Genomic DNA, 21,898 nt, shown 5'->3' with positions numbered 1-21,898 from the left:
ACCTTCTATTCTTAATAGCAGTCTTATATTAAGCGTTCCCTTATGAGTCATGAACCTTTTCGAGATGGAATTCCACACGGTGCTTCATGGCTTTGTGCACTCTTTCTTTCAAAACGGTCATTAACCAGACATATTGCAGATTCCATGCATTTCATAATCCTAAGAATATTCTATCTTGCTGATAGATCCTTAGCTATGTGATCAGGCTGTTAAATCAAAATATTAAATTTCACCTCCACTGCAAGCTTCTCAGATAAAGACAACATCAAGGTGACGAGTCATAAAAGTCTCTTCCTATAGCTTGACTGCATTACGCCATTGTGAGGAATCCAACTTTCCGGGAAACAACAAGCATATTCTCCCTAATCATGTCTCACCCGTAACAATACGAAAATAAGAAGTTAATGTATTCTCCTTCTCATGACTGTCTCATAAGAATTCTTAGAATAAGTAAATGCAAGACCGTGTTCACATCATCCAAAGAGATCATCAGTATATGTGTTCAATTTTCATTGGCATCTCATCCATTATTAAAGAACCCCGCATCGATTCATTGGGTTTGAAGACAGGCAGAAAGGAAAAAGGAAGAGAAGGAGATGGGGAGGCAGAGGGAGAATAATAAATAGAGAGAGAAAAATGAAGGGAGGGAGAGAGAGATGGGTACAGACGGAGAGGGGTAATGAGACGGGGAGAGAGCAAGAGAGCGGATAGAGATGAGAAATGGGGAACTGAGGGAGAAATAAGAGAGAGAAACCTTTTTTAAGAATGTAGTTTCAGTTATTTGACCATGTCTATCCACCCCTCTCATCTCGGGTCCCTTCCCAAAATTCACAGACCGTGCCCAATTTCCCGTTATACCGTCTGCATGCATGCATGCATGAATGGCGGCAAAAAATCACTGATTCAATTTTGAGCTCCAGGTATCTTCGTTCGCAAAGATGTTATACACACTCCCTAACAATTGCTCTTCCTCTCTCTCTCTCTCTCTCTCTCTCTCTCTCTCTCTCTCTCTCTCTCTCTCTCTCTTTCTCTCTCTTTCTCTCTGTCTACCTTCAACCAAAACAAATACGCGTACTTCGCATGGTGGAGAGATAATCTTCAACCAATTGTGAAGTCAAATCATTCCATTATTTTTTGCTGTAGTACTGGAATGACTTAAGTGCGAATACCTCGGCTTTAAATTGATAAAAACAATTGTAGAATTCGAGAGCACAGTTGTTAGATTTGATTTTTATAACCGAGAAATGTTCCTAACATGAGAAGTCTCAGAAAATGGCAATATTGTCACATTGAATATTACAGAATTCCCGTTTCATTTGTATAAAAAGAAACTACCTTTTCGCAATATCTAAAACTGATTCATTTTAACGCAAGAAATGCTCTTTGTGCTTTTTGGGGTTATATAATGACTATAAAATTATGTAATTAAGTTGGGTGCTACCTAAGCAATTCATTGGTATTGGAAAAGCTGCTGTCTCCCTTCTTTTTCTTAAGAGAAGTAATGAGCAAACGAATAGTGAAAAGTTATTTAGATGCCGTTGGATTTACATTTTCGATTTTATCTACATCAAGAAATATGCACTTTAATATGAAAAGTACATTTTCAATTCCTCTCTCCTCTCCTTATTTTTCCTAATTGTCGTTCTTTCCAAAGAGTATCTTTAATTAATCTTGTATTTCGTGTTATGATACCTGATTTTAAAAAAATCTTGTAGATAAAAGAAAAATCCATGTATGAAATAAAAACTTGAAAACATATTCGCATTCCCAACGGAAAAAGAAAAGATATCTAACATCATTCCCCTTCAAATCTGAACAGCAAATGAAATATGATTGAAAACCTTTAATTTTCTGATTAAAATTCAGTGTAAGTCATCTTTGCAAGTAATCAAAATCGGTCACTTGATACCGGACGCTATTCCAGTGTTATAAAATATTCATCAAGAGTTTGATTTTCTTGTGCAGAGGTGTAGAAAATGCCCTAATAAAATGAAATGAATAATGAAGTATTTTGGAATCATTAGATTGCTTTCACTCTGCGGTGTGGCAGAGGGGGAGGGGTTCGTTTTTTAACAAGTCGTAATTCTAAGCTATGCGTCTTCCTATGCAATCTCCACAGAACATAATTTGGAGTGAATTATGGAGAAGACTTAGTGGCTAATCTCATTAATAATGAAAAATTTCATAGCATTTTCCACGAAGATCTTTCCTTGAAATAAAAATAATCTTAGACTGCAAGAATTTTATAACTTTTAATTGATAATTGATAATTTGTACATGATATAGGATGGCTACAGCATAATCATGAAGCCCAATGTGCTTACAGCCCTCAGATAAACAAAGAAAATAAACGAAAAATAATTAAGAAAGTTATAAAGAAAAGTGGGAGAACGCTAGTTTTTCTAATTACAACAGATTTCTCCCTATACAAATCACGTAAAAGTCATATATCATAAGGTATTTCCGACTGTAATGATTAATGTCGGCTTCTGAGAGACCAGAATTTTACATTTCATGCTCTTTTTGTATCCATGCTAATCTAGCACAAAGCGCCAGCTTCATCATCATACTTCGTCTTTGTGTATAGCCATGTGACTAAAAATAGAAACCATGAAAACGTGAAACATTCGTCAATTTGCCAAGTAACAAACCCCGAGGCTTAATTTTCCTCCAACCCAACAATTTCTGAAGACGACCATGACATACAAAGAGTAGTTTGTGCATTTTGTGGAGTCTTTCACACTTATATTCTAATACACACTATAATGAAGGTACAATTATTCTGCTACAATACCAGCATCCTCTGCCAAATACGCGTAGGTGGATGCAAATCTGCACCCCCATTGCACCCTTATTTCTTAGTGTGTATGTACTCTCTTAATGATTAAATAAGATGGCTAGCTGAATAAATCATAATTTTCACGTGCCCTTGAATATGCTTATGAAGATTATGAAGATTATGAAGTCTGTCGAAAAAGAAAAAAAATGCTAATTAAGTTCTAGAATAGAGACCTGTTAACCTTCCATTTCAAGTGTGTGGGTTCATGGACAGGCCTACGTTGCATAATGATAATTGTGAGACATCGTCATCATGCGTCTATTCTGCCAGGTTTTATTTGGAAAAAAATGGACTTACGCCCCTTTGCTATCAAATCTGTTCATCTCCATATGAAAATGTATCGGTTATACTTGATACTCCCAGGGAATACTGCAGAGCTATTTCTTGATGGATTAAAGTCCGACCTATCGCATGCCATTACTCATCATACTCTATTGCCTTGCAGTAGTTTTCCTTTTGAAAATGGGGTATTTTAGCTGATTAGTTTGACCGTCTTTTGTTTTCGTTTCAATGTAGAGCTTCATTTTCTGATTGATTGGTCGGGATGAGGGAGGATTCCAATATAAAATCCAGTCATCAATCGATCCCATTTTATCGCTCATAATGCTAAGAGTAATCCTAAGCATAGAAATCGGGTTTTTCATAATTAATATTCATTTGATATTCGGCTTTTGGAATATGAACAAAAAAATCTAATTAGAAATGGAGAGATTTCGTACAGCTTTAGAAACTCGACGTAAAAGTAGAAGCTAATTAAAGCTAATTGATAATATCAAGGGAGTATTATTATTCCATTATATTTGTTGCATCATCTGAAATGATCTTTGGAAGGTATTATGACCACCCCCCACTCCCACATACTTATATATATATATATATATATATATATATATATATATATATATATATATATCTCCCTCTCTCTCCCTCTCTCTGTTGAAAAATGTCGGGGGTAAAAATTAAAAATTCCACATTGCATTGTATTGCCAAATTAGTATACTATAAGAACATCTCATTAGATGTCTGTAAGAATATGTTATCTGTCGCCTTTATCATCCCATTATAATGATACTGCAATTCCTAAATCCACTGTCAAGAATGTTTTAGCTTACGGAATATATAGAGAGGGGCCGGAGATTGAGATAACGATAAATACAAATTGTCAAGTTATCATAAGCAGTAAATTGACAATTTATGGCTCAAATTGACAATAAGTTCGGAAATCGAATTGTAATGAACCAAATTGTTAATCAATATCTTCTCAGCAAAGGAGGAGTACTATACATTTCTGAAGCTCCTGTGATTTCTCATGCGATTCCAATTTTCCATTAAAAATAAATAGGCTGTATTCTTTCGTGCAGTTCGTAACATATGAGGGCGCTTTACCAGTTTACCCAAAGCGAAGAATGGAGTTCTGTAACGTTCATTCTTCCGACCTTGCATTTCAGTGCCCTCAGCTTGCATGTTCGCACGGACTTCAGCAAATAGTTGTGATGTTGAAGTTATAAAGTTGATTCGTAAAAGGTACTTTAAGCGATTTCATTTATTGCATTAATAATATTATTCAAAGGGGCTGAAAGAGTTTACGTCTTCTTAGCGAGACATTATAAAGCCAAATGATAGTGTCATATTTTGTTTGTATAACTACTTGCATGTCTTGTTAAATGTTAGTGGACTACCGGTGATACCCATTTGGGAAGTTGTCTCATTAAAAGACACACCATTATGAATAATCATGAGTTATGGGATAGGTCTTTGTAGTTGCTGTCTATTTAAAGGTAAAGAACAGTTTTGGAAACGCCCCCCCCCCTCTCAAAAAATGAAATGGAAGCTCTTATTACCAATCATGTGAAAGAATATGTTTTGACTAATACGTGATGATACAAATTTGGCCGGGAAACCGCCTACTAATTGATATATTTGGGAAATTATTATATCTATTTGGACCTGATAGATATCGCGCACGTGTCGCGTAGTCCCATTTACATCTTTCTGTGTACAGTGCTTGTAACTTTACCAAGACTGGGCCAAATTTCTTATCCTTGTGATGATTCCAGAACCTTGCAGTACACACCAATACTTATATACTAGATAATCAACCTTTTCTGATCGGTTCCACAACGTTTCTTGAGCTGGTGCTCTATTATCATGAAATTAATAAGACCCACTAGAGCCCAAGAAGTTGTGAGGTTGCTCAACGATGAACATAGTCATTAATGCTAGAGCGCCCTCTTTGTTTGTACTACACTTGGTTGACTGTCTTTAATCGCTTGTGTATGTGATGATTTGTCTTCATTATTCTTCTTGAAGTACTTACATGCATGATATACCATAACATGCTCTATTAATCGATCTGTGGAATTAAGGACAAGCCTATACCCCAAGTTAAGTGAACATCGGCTGAATTAATTTCCTAAACTCTAGGTGAAAGGTGAAGAATGCAAAGCAACCTTTTTTCTACTAATACATATTTGCATGATTGAATTTACTTCACATGAAATTCGATAATGAAGAAAGGCTATTGAACATTTAATACTAATTATATTGAAAATAAAATCGAAATATGATTATTGTATTTTTAGGAGAGGCATTTGAAATATTACTCGTTCTAACCTAGATTTATAGAATAGTATTCGCCGTATGGGATACAGCTTAGGGTCCCCCCATCATCTCTAGTCCTAGGAAAAAAATCAATCCCATTCGCAATACTAAATGAGTTTACAGCACGTGAAGCTGCCCATATTTATCAGACCCCACCTAGCTGCACCCCTTTAGCTTGTATTTCTCTCGACACGCCACTTGACTATGTTTAAGGGTCTTCAAGTCAGCAAAGACTAGCCACTTCTGAGGCGTTGAGGGAGATAAGTACTTTAAGACATCTGCCAGCGCCTGGTTATTCTGTACGGGTAGACTATCCTTCCCGCCCTGTTGACTCCGACGAATGAGACCCACTCCCCTCTAGCGATTGGATTTCAGCTGCTGCTATAAATGTCCAAGTTATGACAACCACGTGGCGGTGCCGTTTTGAGACCCGTACGGATTAAGGCTAAATCCACCAGAGTTTCAAAACAAGTATGCTCCCGATCTACCATGAATGTTGTGCTCTTCGTCATTGTAAAGCGTGCTAAAGTAGTAAATACCTCAGTTTATCGACTGATGAGATATCTGTATATTTATACTGCATTCACTATGTCTCTCCTTTAGTTGGAAGATATCATCTGCTTTTATTGGCATAGTTATACCATGGACCTACTTCTTAGTAGGTCCATGGTTATACTAACTGTACGGTTGTTATTATGTATCCCACTGTGCTTGAGTTCATATTGTTGTTCTAGTTTCATATCTCAAGAAGATAACCGTCAGAGACTTGATAACAGTCTTTATTCTTTCAGGTATGCTGGAAAACCTCCCCCCCCCCAAAAAAAAAGCCTTTGTTTAACCATGTTGTTATTATTAACTATGCTCTGAAACATAATGTAGAACAAACACATATCGTATGGGAAAACAGTTAAGTGAATAAAAATGGCATTTCGAAGTTACTTGAATTTTACCTTAGTCTTCGAACTTATGAAAGGGTTAAAAAGCGTGCCTGCGAGGCATGTGATCTGATAACAAATAATAATTGACTTTGAAATAGAAAATAAATTGTTACGGATTATTACAGAACTGATTCTGACTTGATCAACATCTGCATGCGTGTCATTTCTTATTTTAGTTTTGACATTAACTAAACTCAAATCACTTGATTCATTTTTAGAGATAAGGTAATGGTCCCCCCTCCAAAAAAAAACCCTACTAAGAATGATTTCAATTTTTTTCTTTTCATTTCAATGTATGTGTGAGGAAACTTTGAGCAAATTAATGGTGTGGCATAATGTCCTGAAACATTATCCTTAATCTGTTTTTCTGATGAGATTCACATTGGGATTAATATCATAGGTGACCTTTCTTCAAACATTCGTGGTACTGGACCAATTAATTTCTGTCATCGCTCTATTACACGCACTAATGAGATGATGCATAGCACATGTTATACGAGTAACCTAAATGAAATGTCTTTACCGGACGATGAGGCGCGGTTCTTAAGATCTTACCTTACTGAGAGGGTATATAGCATGAAGACATCCCCCCCCCCCCTGGAGATACTACCACCCAAACATCAGCAAACATCCCTCGATGTCACCTCACCTCTGTTACCCCGTCTATAAATGTCTGCATACGCCCCCGAAGTACAACGTATACCAGAGCTCTGTCTTATTAAGAGTTGCGATTGATCCAAATCAATCAGTTTGCAGTCCCCTATCTCTTATAGTTGCGATTGATATCAACCGTTAATAAGATGTGATCAATATCAACTCTGTTTAAGATGGGGCCCCAGGTTTCAAATTTTCGTGACTCAACGCATGGTGTTATGCATTTAATGATCACATAATACATTTCACATAATAATTTTCCCATTCCCCTTTTCCGTTACAATTCTTTTCTTCTTTAAAAAGCACTTTAAAAGTGACGCATAGTCCAAAATAATTGCCGGCCTTTTGGTAAACATATAAAATACTTATATTCTATTTAGTTTATGTTTACAAATCGCTGCTACTTTAATAAATTAAAGGCCGAGGAAGGCCTAAATTGAAATCGCAAGAAGGATACATTTTTAAAAACAATCAAAGAACAAAAAGTTGGAGAAAGTTCTCCGAAGAATTCAAAGGAACTTTTCTCCTGGGTTTACCCGGATAAGAGTGCTTAGAGATGGCTGTGGGACTGATCCCGGAGATTTGATTAAAGACAGCCAGTTGCGTTGGTGTTAGGTGGGCATGAGTTATTTGTGGTCGGATAATTTTCCTCACAGGAATAATGATTACATGGGACTGTACAGCATTCCCTGCATCTTATTCAAGATCCGTTTGGCTCGATACATCCTATCTATAGATAAATAGGTCAGGTCACCTGGGTGTTATAGTCATTGCAGTGTTTATAGCTTATCCGGCTTTGCGGTGGTGTTTACTGAGTCATTTTGATCTGATAACATAATCTTTGATGTGTAGATGTGTGCAAACGGTGTGTAAAAGGTGTGTGCAAAATGTGGTCAATTATGTTTATAGCATTTGAAACTAACTGCCAAGTAATGTTGAACGATTATGTGCCATGCAAGTATTCTTGGAATGAAATATAGTTACCACAACGTTGCTTAGGTTTATCAATATATCTGATGTAGTGGCGTATATGGCATAACAAACATCCGTCGTAAGCCCCTCTCTTTAAAAAAAAGGAGATAATGACATCTGCGAATTGTTGATGATATATATAAGAAGCATATCAAGTACATTCTGCCCTATCCCCTCTACGCTTGGAGGGTTTATAACAAAAATGTATACATATTTTACTTTATTGAGATTCATAGAGTAAAGCTAATTTACATAACCAAAATATTTACCTATTAAGTAGAAACGGAAGAAAAAAATTGAATTGCAAAAACTGTAAATTATATTGTTGTGCATTTTTTCAGACATGTTACGTAACTCCCAACCATAACAGACTGTTTATCGAGCCACCTTTTGTATTTAACGGGTAAATACCCCTGGATGGTTTCAGGCGGAGTAAACGCCCAATGCCCCGGGCACATCCCATGCACCCCTTCTTAAGGAATCTCTTGTTATCCCATTTGTTACCATGAATACCTGTAGAGCCTCCGTGACTACAAAACGCTGGAATTTGACTCGTGGAGTATGCCGACAATCCATGGCTTAATGTACACAAGGATGAAAGACACATGAGCTAACATATGCTTTCATAAACACATATTTGCATGCTGGTGTCTACGGGGCCACTTTTAAGATAAGATGGATGATCATCATCACCATCCAACATTCTAAAAGCATATACATGTACCACCATGCACTGTCGGATTAAGAAAGAGGCACTGGACGCCCCCCCCCCTCACTCCTTCAAACCCTGGTGGTATACCTAAAGTATACCATAGGAAAATGTGCCCCCTTTAAGAGTGTTAACATTTATTTCTCTGTCGGTGCACCTTTTTTCTATTTAGTTGTTGTTTTGAATTGGTTCTTCCTGAAATATTTCTTGTGGATTGCGTCCTCCCCCATTCTAAGAATACTGGATATTTCTTGATCGCATATACCACCACCATCCTGATAGAGTGGGTTCCCCCAAAATATAGACAGGCTATTACTTAGAAAGATGTGCATCAGTGATGATCAAAAGAATGTGCGCATCTCAAGGCCAGTTTGTATCTTGATGAAAAACATGGATCAACTGCATGAAACAGCAAATATTAGTTGTGTGGATGTAGTCCCTTCTGTACATATTAGTAGACGGTTCTTCTGATTTCTGTAAAGAAACAAAATAGAAGTTAATAATGTTCACGAGAATACATTATACAAGAGGGGACACAGGTGTGAAAAGCGAGAAAAACAAAACAACAAATTGTCACCTTTCCCTCGAAGTCTTTGTGTTCTAACACCTATGGCAAGGATACATACATGTACATTACATGCATGTTTAGCCTGCCTTCCCCAATAAATACCGATTGAATCTTTTCTGACGTCATGGCTAGACAATTAATTAAAAATAATCTAAGTAATTGTTGGCGACATGAAATGTTAACCGCAATAATCATTTTCCCAGATCATATCTTGCCCTCTGGATATCAATGTTCAGGTATGTGCCGTTCACTTGCCATCGCTCATTGGTAATCTTATTAAAGGTACTATATGAATTAAGGTTTACATAGGTGTTGTGTACCAGTGGATAAGTCTTCGGACTGTCAAACCACAGGGTACGGGGTTCGAATCCCTGTCGCAGCACCAGTGTCCTTTGGCAAGGCAATAATCTAAATTTGCCACCCTCCACCCAAGTGAGGTAAATGGGTACCTGACAGGAACTAATTCCTTAAAGTACTCGAGCGCCGTACTTAAGCCAAAGTAATATTACTGGAGAGCCAGGAACGTCAATGTGCCAGACATGAGCTCTAAACAAGACGCCACTGGAAATATGATTACTATTACTAAGACATAGAAATATCAGAGGACTGTTAAACAAGGAACGTCAAGTAAAAGATAAAACATGTGGATGACTAATATCTACGACGCGTTTTGATCTTCGTTCCCAATCGGTATTTTCAGATGGAAAACGACGTATTTGCATCGGAGGGGCGTTTTTTTTTTTTGCCCAATTCAGTTTCCCAAGAAATATGCTACACAGATATTGCTGAAAAGATGGTATTTCATTCTCTATCATATTGTTTAGTGATACATAGGCATAAAAATAGTGACACCATTAAGGCCTGTAGAAGTATCAGTGTGTTGACGAAGTCAGATAGAATTTTAGAAAGTTTTTTTAAAGGTGGAAGAATTCATAGATATCGCAGTCATGACTTGTATATATAAAGGCATGAAAGAAAAAAAGAAAAAAGTAATTTAATGATAAAATTCCCCAAAAATAGAAGTAGTGGAAGTAGTAGCAGTAATAGTAGCAGTAGTAGTTTTAGTATTAGTATTAGTAGTAGTAGTAGTGGTAGTTGTAGTAGTGGTAGTATCAGTAGTAGAAGCATTATTAGTAGTAGAAATAGAGCCAGGACTAGCACAGAGGATTGAGGAAATAAATAGTAGAAGAGGAGGAGAAAACGGAAAAGAGGGAACCGCTTTTTCAGGGACATGCTTATACGAAACCATTCGAAAACCGGTTGTCTGAGCTAGTAGGCCATATCTATCCATCTCAATTCATTGAGGAGGTCTTTAAAATTGGATGGGAAGACGAGTAGCTTCGCTGTCTTGGCTGATGCAATATCCATCTTTTTAAAGTTAATTATCTATGCCATTGATTAGTGGAAATGACCTTTAGTTGAGCAGAATCGATGGACTTGTCTCATTTAATGAGCCCATCCATTGATCAGCAGCATGGAACCTAGTAAACAAGGTCCTTTCCTTGTAAACAGGGAAAGTAAGAGGAAAAGTTCTGGTGACTACAAAGTTACCTTGTATATGTGTATGGCTGGGTATAGGCATCGCCTTTTGCAAGGAAATCAATTTAGGTGCCGACACATAAGGTAGAAACACGTCAACTTGTTCATCACTAATTTGTTTACGTTTTTATACCGAGTTATAAAACGGGGTGTGTTTCTTCTACCTTTCTTATTGTCATTCTTAAAGACTCAATTGATTACGAATAGAAAATGGTAAGATTAGTATCATATCTTATATTAATTAAACGAAATAATCTGTTTATTAAATCACATAGAGCCTACAAAATAATTTGGCACGAAATACAAATGAAAAATAGGATATTAAGATTTAATACGGTGATAAGATTGGATGTGGAGTTTGGTACTCTTTAAGAATCAAGTAATTATGGCTGTAATTTCTATGTTTTAGGCATTTCACTTTTTTTTTCTTTCTCCCGACTCCTTTCACTCAAGCACTAAGAGTGTCGAGCGAACGGTATTCATGTTGATGCAGATTCAGATCTTATGAAGACATGTTAACTTGATTTATTGAAATGTTTGTAATTGATACGGACCTCTGTCATAAATGTCAAACCGATATCAACATGAAAACATTATGATGCTGATGACCTGAATCTATGTACACTATGCAGACAGGCCCTCAACCATCCATCCATCCTTCTCCACCTACTTAGCCGCGGTGTATTGCAGACCACGAACTGTGACATTTCCACGAGTGGGTCATACTCGTCGCTCACTTCGGTCCCATGCATTGTCCGTGGTGTTCGTAATTGCATTCCACATGCCACGGAGTTCGAATAAGCATAGGCCGGTCGCATCCTGCACTGTGCCTCCGCATGTCTAGCAAAGCAATCAGCCTACAGTCGAGTACAAATGTACATTTTCAAGTGATGAGTTATTGCTCAACGATCTTTACCTCTTGCCGAACTACATTGGCGTTCTTCATTCTTCACATTCTTTTCGCTAGTGATCTTGGATCACCTTAAGCAAACTTGATCTTTATAAAGAATGGCACAGCGACGGAATATCTTGTCTCTAGAGTTTGTACTCAGAATAATCATAACAACACAGGTATAGGTCTACCTATGCCACTTGGATCATTATCAACTAGTGTATGAGTTGCCATCATCTTGATATTTTTCATGTAGATATCAATTAATCAATAAGTATTTGAAGAAAGTATTAAACTACGAGGAGATACAACGCCGCCCGGTGTGATTTCGACTTACCGCATCCCGCCTTGCTGCAATTACTCGGGAGCAGACGACAAGCCGTAATAAGTTCGTATAACTTGGCGGGAAAAAAAATGTTATCACATGTCAACAATGACAGTGTTGAGAGCGGCTCGTAAATCTTCAGTAGGGTGAGATGACTTTTACCTAGAGCTTGATCATCAGAGGTATACATGTGTGCATATGCAAAGATAGGAAGAATTCAACACCAAGAAGTCGACGCTAGCTTGGTGAATATTTTTTGATCTGCTTACGAAAATTATCAGCGTATTACAAAAAGCGGAAACACTATCAACTCGAGGAACTCTGCTTAGGAATTCCTTATGATTATGTTGTGTGACTGGTGGAAATACGAGTATTAACATCTTTGTAAGGTAGTTGTCAGACAACCTAATTGGTACATGCACAGCGTCACAACTCATATAGTTTCGTTAGGGATGACGAGTATCTGCCATAACTAGGAAGATTTTCGTTAAGCTCAACGTTCTGGGGTGCCGTGTTTGTACTACCTGTTGAAGATATTTTTACGTCTGTAAACGTTTGTTGGAGCAACTTCATTAACAATGGGAGACTACAACGTGAGAAATAGTTTCCCGCTCGAGGACTCTTACCATGAGATCGAGTTCGAGCCACCACCTAAGATGAGGGTGAAGAAGGCGGTGGTGGTTGAGGCGGTGAAGGAGGAGGAGGATGAGGAGCCGTATGATGAGGAGGATCCATGTGATGAAGAGGAGGAAAAACCCAAGGAGCCGTCCATGCTCCGTGTTGTTCTCCACCACTGTATGACCAATGGCGGCCTCATCATCTTCCTCGTTTGCTACACCTGTATGGGCGCTGCTGTATTCCAACGACTGGAGGCTCCTGTAGAAGAGGAAAAGGCCGAAACACTCCGCCTGGAGCGGTTGACACACAGAAACCTGTTTCTCCAAAACGTTAAAGACCATAATCGGGTGGCATTGACGGACGAGGCAGAGTATCAAGAATTGACGAGTACATTTTTGGAGTCGTATGAGCAAACACTAGGGGTCCTCGTTGTAGAAACAGAAGAGAACCCCCTTTCTAGCTGGAATTTCTATGGCTCTATGTTTTTCGCTACTACAGTATTAACAACAATAGGTGAGATGTCGGGTTTTGGTAATGTATACATTTAATGTTTTCCATAGGATTAATGAACCAAGGCTTAAAGAACAGAAATGGGCGTGTGTGTTAAAGTAACATCTCAATAATGTATTGATTTGGTTTCGTTAGTACATGTTTCTGAGTCTACATTTATGACTTTCGTTACCACTATCATCAGTGCATAGTTTCTTTACGGATAGAATCTAAGAAATGCAACACTCGTACAAGTTACATTTTAATATGGATTAATTTATGAAGAAATAAAAATGTCAGGGGGTGATATCAATCGTGAACTGAAGCAAAATGATGCAATGCTTTCTTCCTTTTCGCTTAGCATCAGCAGATCGTGGTAGTTAAACGGCGTTGCTTTCTTCAAAGAAAACTACTCTTCATTCGAAAGCTCAGGATTCAGGTTCCGATGCTTAGTTTGATAAATGAAATCTCGTCAGTGATTTGAAAAATACGTTTATTGATGATTTGCCCAGCGTTGATATTTTGATTATTTCATATGACATATAGTAGCCCATGACACTGTATTCACTTGCATGTAGTTTGACAAGGTCTGAAGTGCATGCAAGATGTACTGTAATAAATACGATAAGGTTAAGGTCAGGTGAATTCTCATTAGACATAACACAAGCTATATAAACACATACATGAGACACTGGCGTAGCGTGGATGGAATCAAAGAGGGGGCACTGACTTCAATGTGGGGGGGGGGGGGCAGCGGTCTTACTTTCTGGATGAATTGAATGGTTTGATTAACAAGGTCATTGATATTAGATGAGTGTCTTGGATGTTCTTTCACCTCCTTGGACCACCCTCTTCCTTTATTTCCCCTCTCTTTTCCTTTTTGCACCATTAATGTGAGCACATGCCCCATGCCCCCAGTAGCTACGCCACTGGGAGAAGAAGTAAACCTGATCTGATTACAATCAAGAGCCTGTCGGGATGAAGGGAACCCAGTAACAAGCTATCAATGTCATTGATCTCAGGGTGTCTCGAATGGCATTCTCGTCGGGAGGCCCAAACATCATTAAAGACTGATTAGAAGAGGAGCTCTCTATGCCATAGGCCATTAGTAAAATTTAACATAAGTAAAAGACCAGTAAGATATAGAAAAAGCCAAATTGTCAGGTGTGAAGAAAAAGCAACAATATTCAAACAGGAAGGTTTACCATCATAATCGGGAGGAGAACTGTATGAACCTGATTAATTTGATTTTCATGAATCTATCAGTGTCATAGGCAAAACACTAGCATAATTACGTAGAAACCAGAAGTGTTTGATTTTTTAATTTTTGTCAAGGGGGTTAACATCTAACAAAGATGACAAATTTAAAGAATATAAAAAAAAAGATACTTTCTTGTTTCTTGAATGGCATGTTCACAGGGAGGACCAACATCATAACATGATCACGGCAGAATACATTTCTGCACGTAGGATGTTGTAAACACTATCATAACGCAGTGCCATGCCCTGGGCCATTCGGGCAATTAAGCCATGTGCGAAGACAATGGTATTTTGGAAGAATTGAGTTAAAGAATGAATCAACGTTAAGTATATACTCACAGACACGTGATATTTCTTTGCAAAAAGAAAAAAACGGCTCTGGTCCTTATTCTATTCATACAGTTAAAGCCGGCCCTGGGTTTAAGATCACTTAGAAAACAGACTAACCAGCTTTGTTCAACCCGATTTCAAACAAAGTTACGAAGCGTCGGGTTTTAATGCTGTAGAAGAATACGGGTCAATGTGCCATGAATGACAAACCCAATGCAATACCCAAACACTGTTATCATGTACATGTAATGTAATCGATGGTTTAAAGGCAATGGTGTAAAAGTTAAATAAGGAAAAGGCTCCCAAAGGAGGTTAACATCTCACAAAGATAGCAAAAAGTTCTGTCGTCATCTTCCATCAGACATGACAATTAAAAGAAGACCACGAAGCTCAATTATACTCTAATCACTCTCGAGTTTCATTCCATATCCCAGCATGGAACCATATACAACGGTCAACTGACACCAATGGCTAGCCAATTAAAGGTATCAGTATGCCTTCTTGGTACAGTCACCTAATTTTCATTCGAAATTGAAGCCATTGTGTTCCTGTTGATAAGAGACATACACGGCATACAGTCAAGTGTATTTCGTTTAATTTGGGGGTGAATTGCGTTAAAGGTCACGCCCTGAATGGTGTTTTATTCTTAACTTTGCTTCGCAGTTTTGTTTACCGGTAGATTGCGTTTTGTTGCCATGAGGCATTTGATAATTTTACCTCTAACTTGCTTATTATATACATGATATAGTGGCATCCTACATGAGCGTATGTTTGATTGATATAGATTTCTGATAAAACTTCATATCTTCTAATTACGATCACAAAAAACAGTGTATGAAACTTTGTGCACATCGCGGATATCTAACAAGTCATAAACGTTCTCTATTCTTTAATCCTTCGTAAATATTTATAAACTGTACTCTTTCAGAAAACATAAATGCAATGTGAAACGTTCTGTACTCGAAAAGTTGTGACATGGAGAGCGGTTAAGAAAGAAATATTTGATGCCGCCTGATAAACTATGAAAAAGTAAAAGATGTTCGGACATAAAAATTGGCAAAAAAGGAATATAAAATCAGCATGGACTTCCGTGAGGCCTCACACGGTCACGCGATGTTTGCAGTTGAGCACAAAATATATGAAGACAACGTATTCAGTCGAAAAGGGGCTACATGGATGGAAGCTTCATGTAGTGGCGACAAAGTAGGATCAACATGTCTCGCTCAGATAACAAATTGACAGGAACAGGTAGATATCGTATGCTGAACAAGATGAAGGAGAAGAAGAAGAATACAAGTCATATAGATATAGATATTAAGATTTGTGGGAGACAGACAGGTCGACAGATTCGGTTTGACACGATATTGACGGGCCTACCCTTCTTCTGCGTATTATGTCACCTGATGCATGCATGGGGTTGGTGGAATTCAAATCAAAGAAGTAGGACCCTCGTCTGAGATGAGAGAGAAAGGGGGGGGGGGGGGAGAGAAATAGCAACCGCGATCCTTGTTAATTAGGCCCTGGTGCATTCATTTAAGGGCATCGTCCAGATGAAACACTTTGAAAGAGTTTGATGGTACACTAGGTATCCTTCAGGTTTAAGTTCAACTTCGTGACAACCATACATTGAAACACATACTCTCTCTCTCTCTCTCTCTCTCTCTCTCTCTCTCTCTCTCTCTCACTCCCCCTCTCTCTCTCTCTCTCCCTCTCTCTCTCTCTCTGTTTATCAATACGTATGTTTGTATGTACGCTGACATGTCTTATATGATATAAATTCGAATGTAAGACTTAGAGATACTGAAGAGTTTGCTGACAATAATAGTCAGCAAGAACAGCAAGAACAGACTTTCATATAGCCATCAAGCAGCAAAAGTGTCAAAAAAATTCCCCGTTGCCAGTACAGTGTCAAAAGTGTCATAAATCATAAACAAAATTCCGCAATATTGAATGAATTCGCAGATTTTACCCCATGCAATGTTACGACGCCCCTTTTCTTATTGCTTGCGAATTTTAGATGCATCTTTCATTTTGGGAGCAGACTATGTTCTAAGGAACCAGGATCAAGAAATGACTGATGTTCTTTATTCATCTATGTATTACCGGTGATGGAAATGCAAGAGGCTGTCATACATGTAGGTGACCGCAACCGATGTTATTAGATTAATTAAGGACCAAGTTGAATGTCCAGTTGTTCAGGTCGCTGGCCATGTGCATACCTTTCTGTTGTTGTAATTAGCTTTGAACAGCTGACCGATCGACCTACATGACCTGTATTTAAAATAAATACTGGAATACAAGGTCATGTCATGTTGTGAAACAGACAACTTAGGTTGTCGTTGACGTTTTTATAGGGAGATTGTTTTACTGAACCGATAAGTGTGCCTCTTTGGAATTTGTACCTTCGTGTTGAAAAGATCTTTCTGATTTTAATCCTTGATCTACTTAAACAAGAAACAGTTATAAGGTATGCCATGATTTAAGCTATCACCAATGAATGCCGATTAAATCCTATTAAAATCAAACCTATATGACGTAAAAATGTTATTGTATTGTCATTCACAAATGGTTAAAGATGAGGTTCTTATCTTCTTTGATTAACATTCCTTTAAAAATATCCAGGTAAAGTAAAACACGAATATGCTCACGTTTGTATTGCTCTCATTGTTTCAGGGAGGAAACGAAATGAGACTTAACACAACAAATAATCAATACACTTTAATGTCTGCGATTTATATATCACTACGCAAACACGAAGTAGTACATGAACTCACAAATTGCATTTCTTGGTGTTTGTACTATGAACATAATTAAGCTTCATTTATCTTTAGCAACATTTGTAAAAACAAACTCTCCAGACAGATCGGAGAAAAAAAGTTCTGGGAAATCGATAAAGGGATACGGCTGATAAAGTAGTACACCCAAGTACAAATTCAATTATTGACACATGACTGCACGTTCCCGACTGCTCCTCACATCAAATACCTCTGAATTAGTATCCAATCGATTAACAGTTAACCTTATGTGTAGCTCTGTTTTTCACATCATGCGATTCGTAGGGGGATATCTGCGGTACGGAATGGAACTGGAATCTGGTGGTGAAATCAGCGCCTTAATTACAACTGTCAATTCCTGGTAGATGAGTAGTTTGATATGTACCTAAATTAACCTTTCTAATTAATTGGTGTGATGAAAAGATGGATGATATAACCGTGTTGCCATCCATGTTCCGTATGTCTGTTTGTTTCGTGAAAGAATTTACTGCTGAAAACATGTAGCTTATTCACGGGCGGATCCAGAATCGTCATATTTAGGGGGAGGCGAAAATTTCCCTGGCATCATTTAACCCCCATACGTATGACTTAACAAACCCCTCTCTTGACTATCTCTATGTTTTGGAAGGTGGTAGTACCACGTGGGCCATGTGACTTTTTAAATACTGGATTATAATAATTGCAGCCTTAAAAATGCTTTTCATAGGCTATTCTCGATATGTGGTGGGGGCGACTGTTTCTCCCAAGGCATTGTCTGTTTGAGCTTTAGTCTTATCCGATTCTTGAGGAAACTGCATTCCTGTTTTATTGTCACATGGATGGAATTGTTCAGATTGGTCATGATTTTTGTCTTGCATTGTCTGATTTGTATCGTAAACATTTTATATTCATTTAACTTATCTTTGCAGTTTATTCTAAATCCCAATATATTGTAAATGACAATATTTTGAAGAAACTAGTGTATTTGGTAAAATTAGACTTTCAGAAATATTTACTACTCATAGATCATGTCGTTACATGACTTCCTTTGAACCAGCCAATACTGCCATACCTGGTATTCCATTTGTCGTCGGGCTGTGGTTGGTACAATGTACAACATTCTCGAGAAAGAGGATGCGATGACAGTTCGAGTGCTTGGAAGTTTAATCTGATGCGGTTGTTTACCCTTGTTGAAGATGTCAACACATCTGTATCAGTGATTTTTTTTCTTTAGCTCGGCCCCCTCTCACTCTCTCTTTCTCTCTCTCTCTCTCTCTCTCTCTCTCTCTCCCTTCTCTCTTTCTTTAGCATCATCTAACTCGCTTACTCTCTCCGTTTTTCTTTCTCTCTCTGTCTCTCTTGAGACTCTGGTTTGGAATCTCTTCTGCGCTTATTGCTTTTGATATGATTGCTCCGTAATTCTCAATCTTTTTATCTCAATTCATCTTTCCTTTTCTCTCTCTAAATGTTCTCACTCTAGATTTTTCATCATTATTTCACCTTTTCTAATAACATTCTTAAATATTAACTTACCGCACATCTAAGGGCTTTTTCAGTTACATTATTTCCCGCGTTACAGCTCTCGAGCTGTGATCTTTTCGTTATTTTACATTGCTTCTTTAGACACTTTCTCTTTCCTTCTTTTTAAATTTAAAAAATAATTTGACAGGTTAAGGAATCTGACATAATAATGCAAGCATGAGATAAATCATGTGCGTGGGTATAGCTAATCTAGGAATTTGCCGTGCCTTTGGAAAGAAGAATGTCTTTAGTTTAAAAGAACAAATTCTCTTTTCATTCATAAAAATAATTCTTTGAGTTTAAAGTTTTCTCTTCAAATAATAATCCAGTGTTCTCGTAGTGATGAGATAAATCTCTTCACATCTCAGACACCACTGGTTACTGGTTAAGCCTTGTTACTGATTAATTGGATACTCATTTCAGGCGTGAAACATTCTACACGACGCGTTTTGTTTTAATATGTTATATCAAAATATTAATCCACCATGCTTTATCAAACATTTTGTTTATGAGCGTTCCCGACACTTGATCAACATTTATAAATGAATGCCCTTCTGAAAACACACCGCCCTTTCATTTTGAAGCCTACATTTTGAATCACAGGGTGAAGTTTGTACACTTTAATTCAAATAATTTAACTATTAAAGTGAAAATAGCGTCATAATAGAGGCATTCTGATATAATGCATCAGTAAATATATATTTTAACGTTGTATGCGTAAGGTAAATTCGTAAACATCATTGAAATAAACGTTTCACAAGCTTTGAATGAATTTTGTCACACAATATGTTTACATATCCTTGCTTAAAAATTATATTCAAAATGCTATACCGGTGAGTTTCTGGCATTACGAATTAATTAGGTACTTATCATTGCACATTACTCAATTATTTAAAAAGAAAAGATTTGCAACAATGACGCTTTCATCGAAACCCAAATCAAAAGTTAAAGGTATTGCTTTTTGATATTTTTTTTTCGGATGGTCTTGAAATGAAGCAATTTATTTGCTCAGAGGCTTCAACTACAAAAGCAATTTTTCACGTCCCAATATTTTTCTCTTTATGATCAAAACTTCCATTTCCAACTGCTTGAAATCTGAATCACATTTTTGGGATTTCTTAAACTGACTGTTATTGCATAGATTGAAGCAATTTCCAATATTCTAAATGAGTAATGAGATATCTCAATTGAATATTAAAGTGTACTCTCGTCAAGATTGAACTTATTTCCTCTTGCAATGTAAGTGGTATGTCATCATTATGGTTTTCAAGCCGACTACCTAGTAAAAGCTTTGAAAGCTTTTTGAAAGCTTTAAGTTTGATTCAGACATGCCTTTGGATATCATGGTGTTGAATAAAAATATTGACGTTTGGGAGCAGTTATGGCCTTTGCTCTCTTATATTTCTTTTGGGAAAAGTTTGCGGAACATCTCTAGACATATTTGGCCCAGCAGCGATACTGCTACAGCATGACGTTACCAAAAGAAATTTAGGATCTCAATGAGTTTAGGTAAAATAAACATGTACATGAAGGCACACATCGTAACTATAATATTTTGACGACATTGTCTTCTTTCTCATTTTAAATTCTCTGCAGGTTATGGTAACATAGCTCCAGTGACGGTGGGTGGTCGAGTATTCTGCATGGTGTATGCAGTCTTCGGGATAGCTCTTCTTTTACTAGTCCTGGCGAGCATCGGTACTTTACTGGCCCGCGGGGCAACCCTGGGCTACAGACGCATCCTCAAAAGGATCAAGAAAAAACGCAGCAAAGACGAAACTGACGTCATCACTTTCCAGCGCGATCCTCGAGCGCAGGAAGTCATGGACGAGGGATGGAAAAACGATGACGGAGATACGCATAAGATCGACATCCAGGGGAAGAATGGCGAGAGCTTAGGCGTGGGCGAGAAAAGGGATTCCTCGAATGTGGAAACCGAGGAACCAGAAGCAGAACCGCCAGAACCAGAAGCGCAAATTCCTCTAACTTTCGTCCTCGTGTTTGCCTTTCTGTATATTTGCTTTCTGGCTATGCTACTGCAAGCGTGGGAAGACCAATGGGACTATTTCGAAGCCTTTTATTTTTCTTTCATTACCCTCACGACCATTGGGTTTGGTGACTTGGTGCCGCATCACCAAAAGAACCTGCTAGCATGTACCTTCTTCATTCTCCTAGGTATGGCTATAATGTCAATGTGTATTGCCCTTGCCCAGGAGATGATCATCCAGAAGGTAGCGTGGCTCAGTAAGAAAATTGGTGTTGCGTTTGCAAGTCACAAGCAGAGAAAAAGTGGAGAATCGTCGTAACGGCAACCATGAAGGCTTCGTCAACATCTTCGTTATGCCTTTGAACTGCTCCACCAGAATATGTTAAACAAAGAGGCGTGATAACTGATTTGAACTTCTACTACTTAATGATCCACTGATTTGTGTGCAGTTTGCACATGGACTGAGACGTCCTAATGACATAAAGTGCCTCGCAGCCATTGTAGGATTACGTTTGACAAAGCACATGGTGTCTATGATTCCGTCGTAGATGTTAGAACACAACGTGACTTGGCACATTTGATTGATTGAAAACAAATTTGCACATAAATTATTATCGATAGCGTTATAACCCGATGTTAAAATGCATGTTTATTTATTTTCCGAGTGTAAAAGACTGGTTCGAGAAGAAACAATTAATATATCCGATGGGCAAAGTGCAAAAGGGATTGCTTATTGCAGATCGAGATAGTTTGTAGTCCTGTAATATCACCTAGGTATAGAGCGTGATACCAGTGATGTTTAGCACGGGTATAGGTTGATGGATCGCAAGTAAACAAAGCAATGTTGTACCTCTTCATTTTCTCTCTCTTCGTATCCCTCTCACTCTCTCTCTCTCTCTCTCT

At 37.8% G+C, this 21,898-nt stretch overlaps 1 protein-coding gene across 1 annotated transcript; it reads left to right on the top strand.

The window, feature by feature from the left end:
• The first annotated feature begins 12,770 nt into the window (after nt 1-12,770).
• Nucleotides 12,771-21,898, top strand: LOC115924241 (TWiK family of potassium channels protein 7-like). The gene is made up of 2 exons (XM_030986247.1): nt 12,771-13,168; nt 20,605-21,898. The coding sequence occupies exons 1-2, from the start codon at nt 12,808-12,810 to the stop codon at nt 21,312-21,314; spliced, it is 1,071 nt and encodes a 356-aa protein (XP_030842107.1). The 5' UTR covers nt 12,771-12,807; the 3' UTR covers nt 21,315-21,898.

The sequence above is a fragment of the Strongylocentrotus purpuratus genome, unplaced genomic scaffold (assembly GCF_000002235.5).
Source record: "Strongylocentrotus purpuratus isolate Spur 01 unplaced genomic scaffold, Spur_5.0 spur5_scaffold_15, whole genome shotgun sequence".
NCBI classification, from domain to species: Eukaryota; Metazoa; Echinodermata; class Echinoidea; order Camarodonta; family Strongylocentrotidae; genus Strongylocentrotus; species Strongylocentrotus purpuratus.
This window is presented reverse-complemented; position numbering and strand designations above follow the sequence as displayed.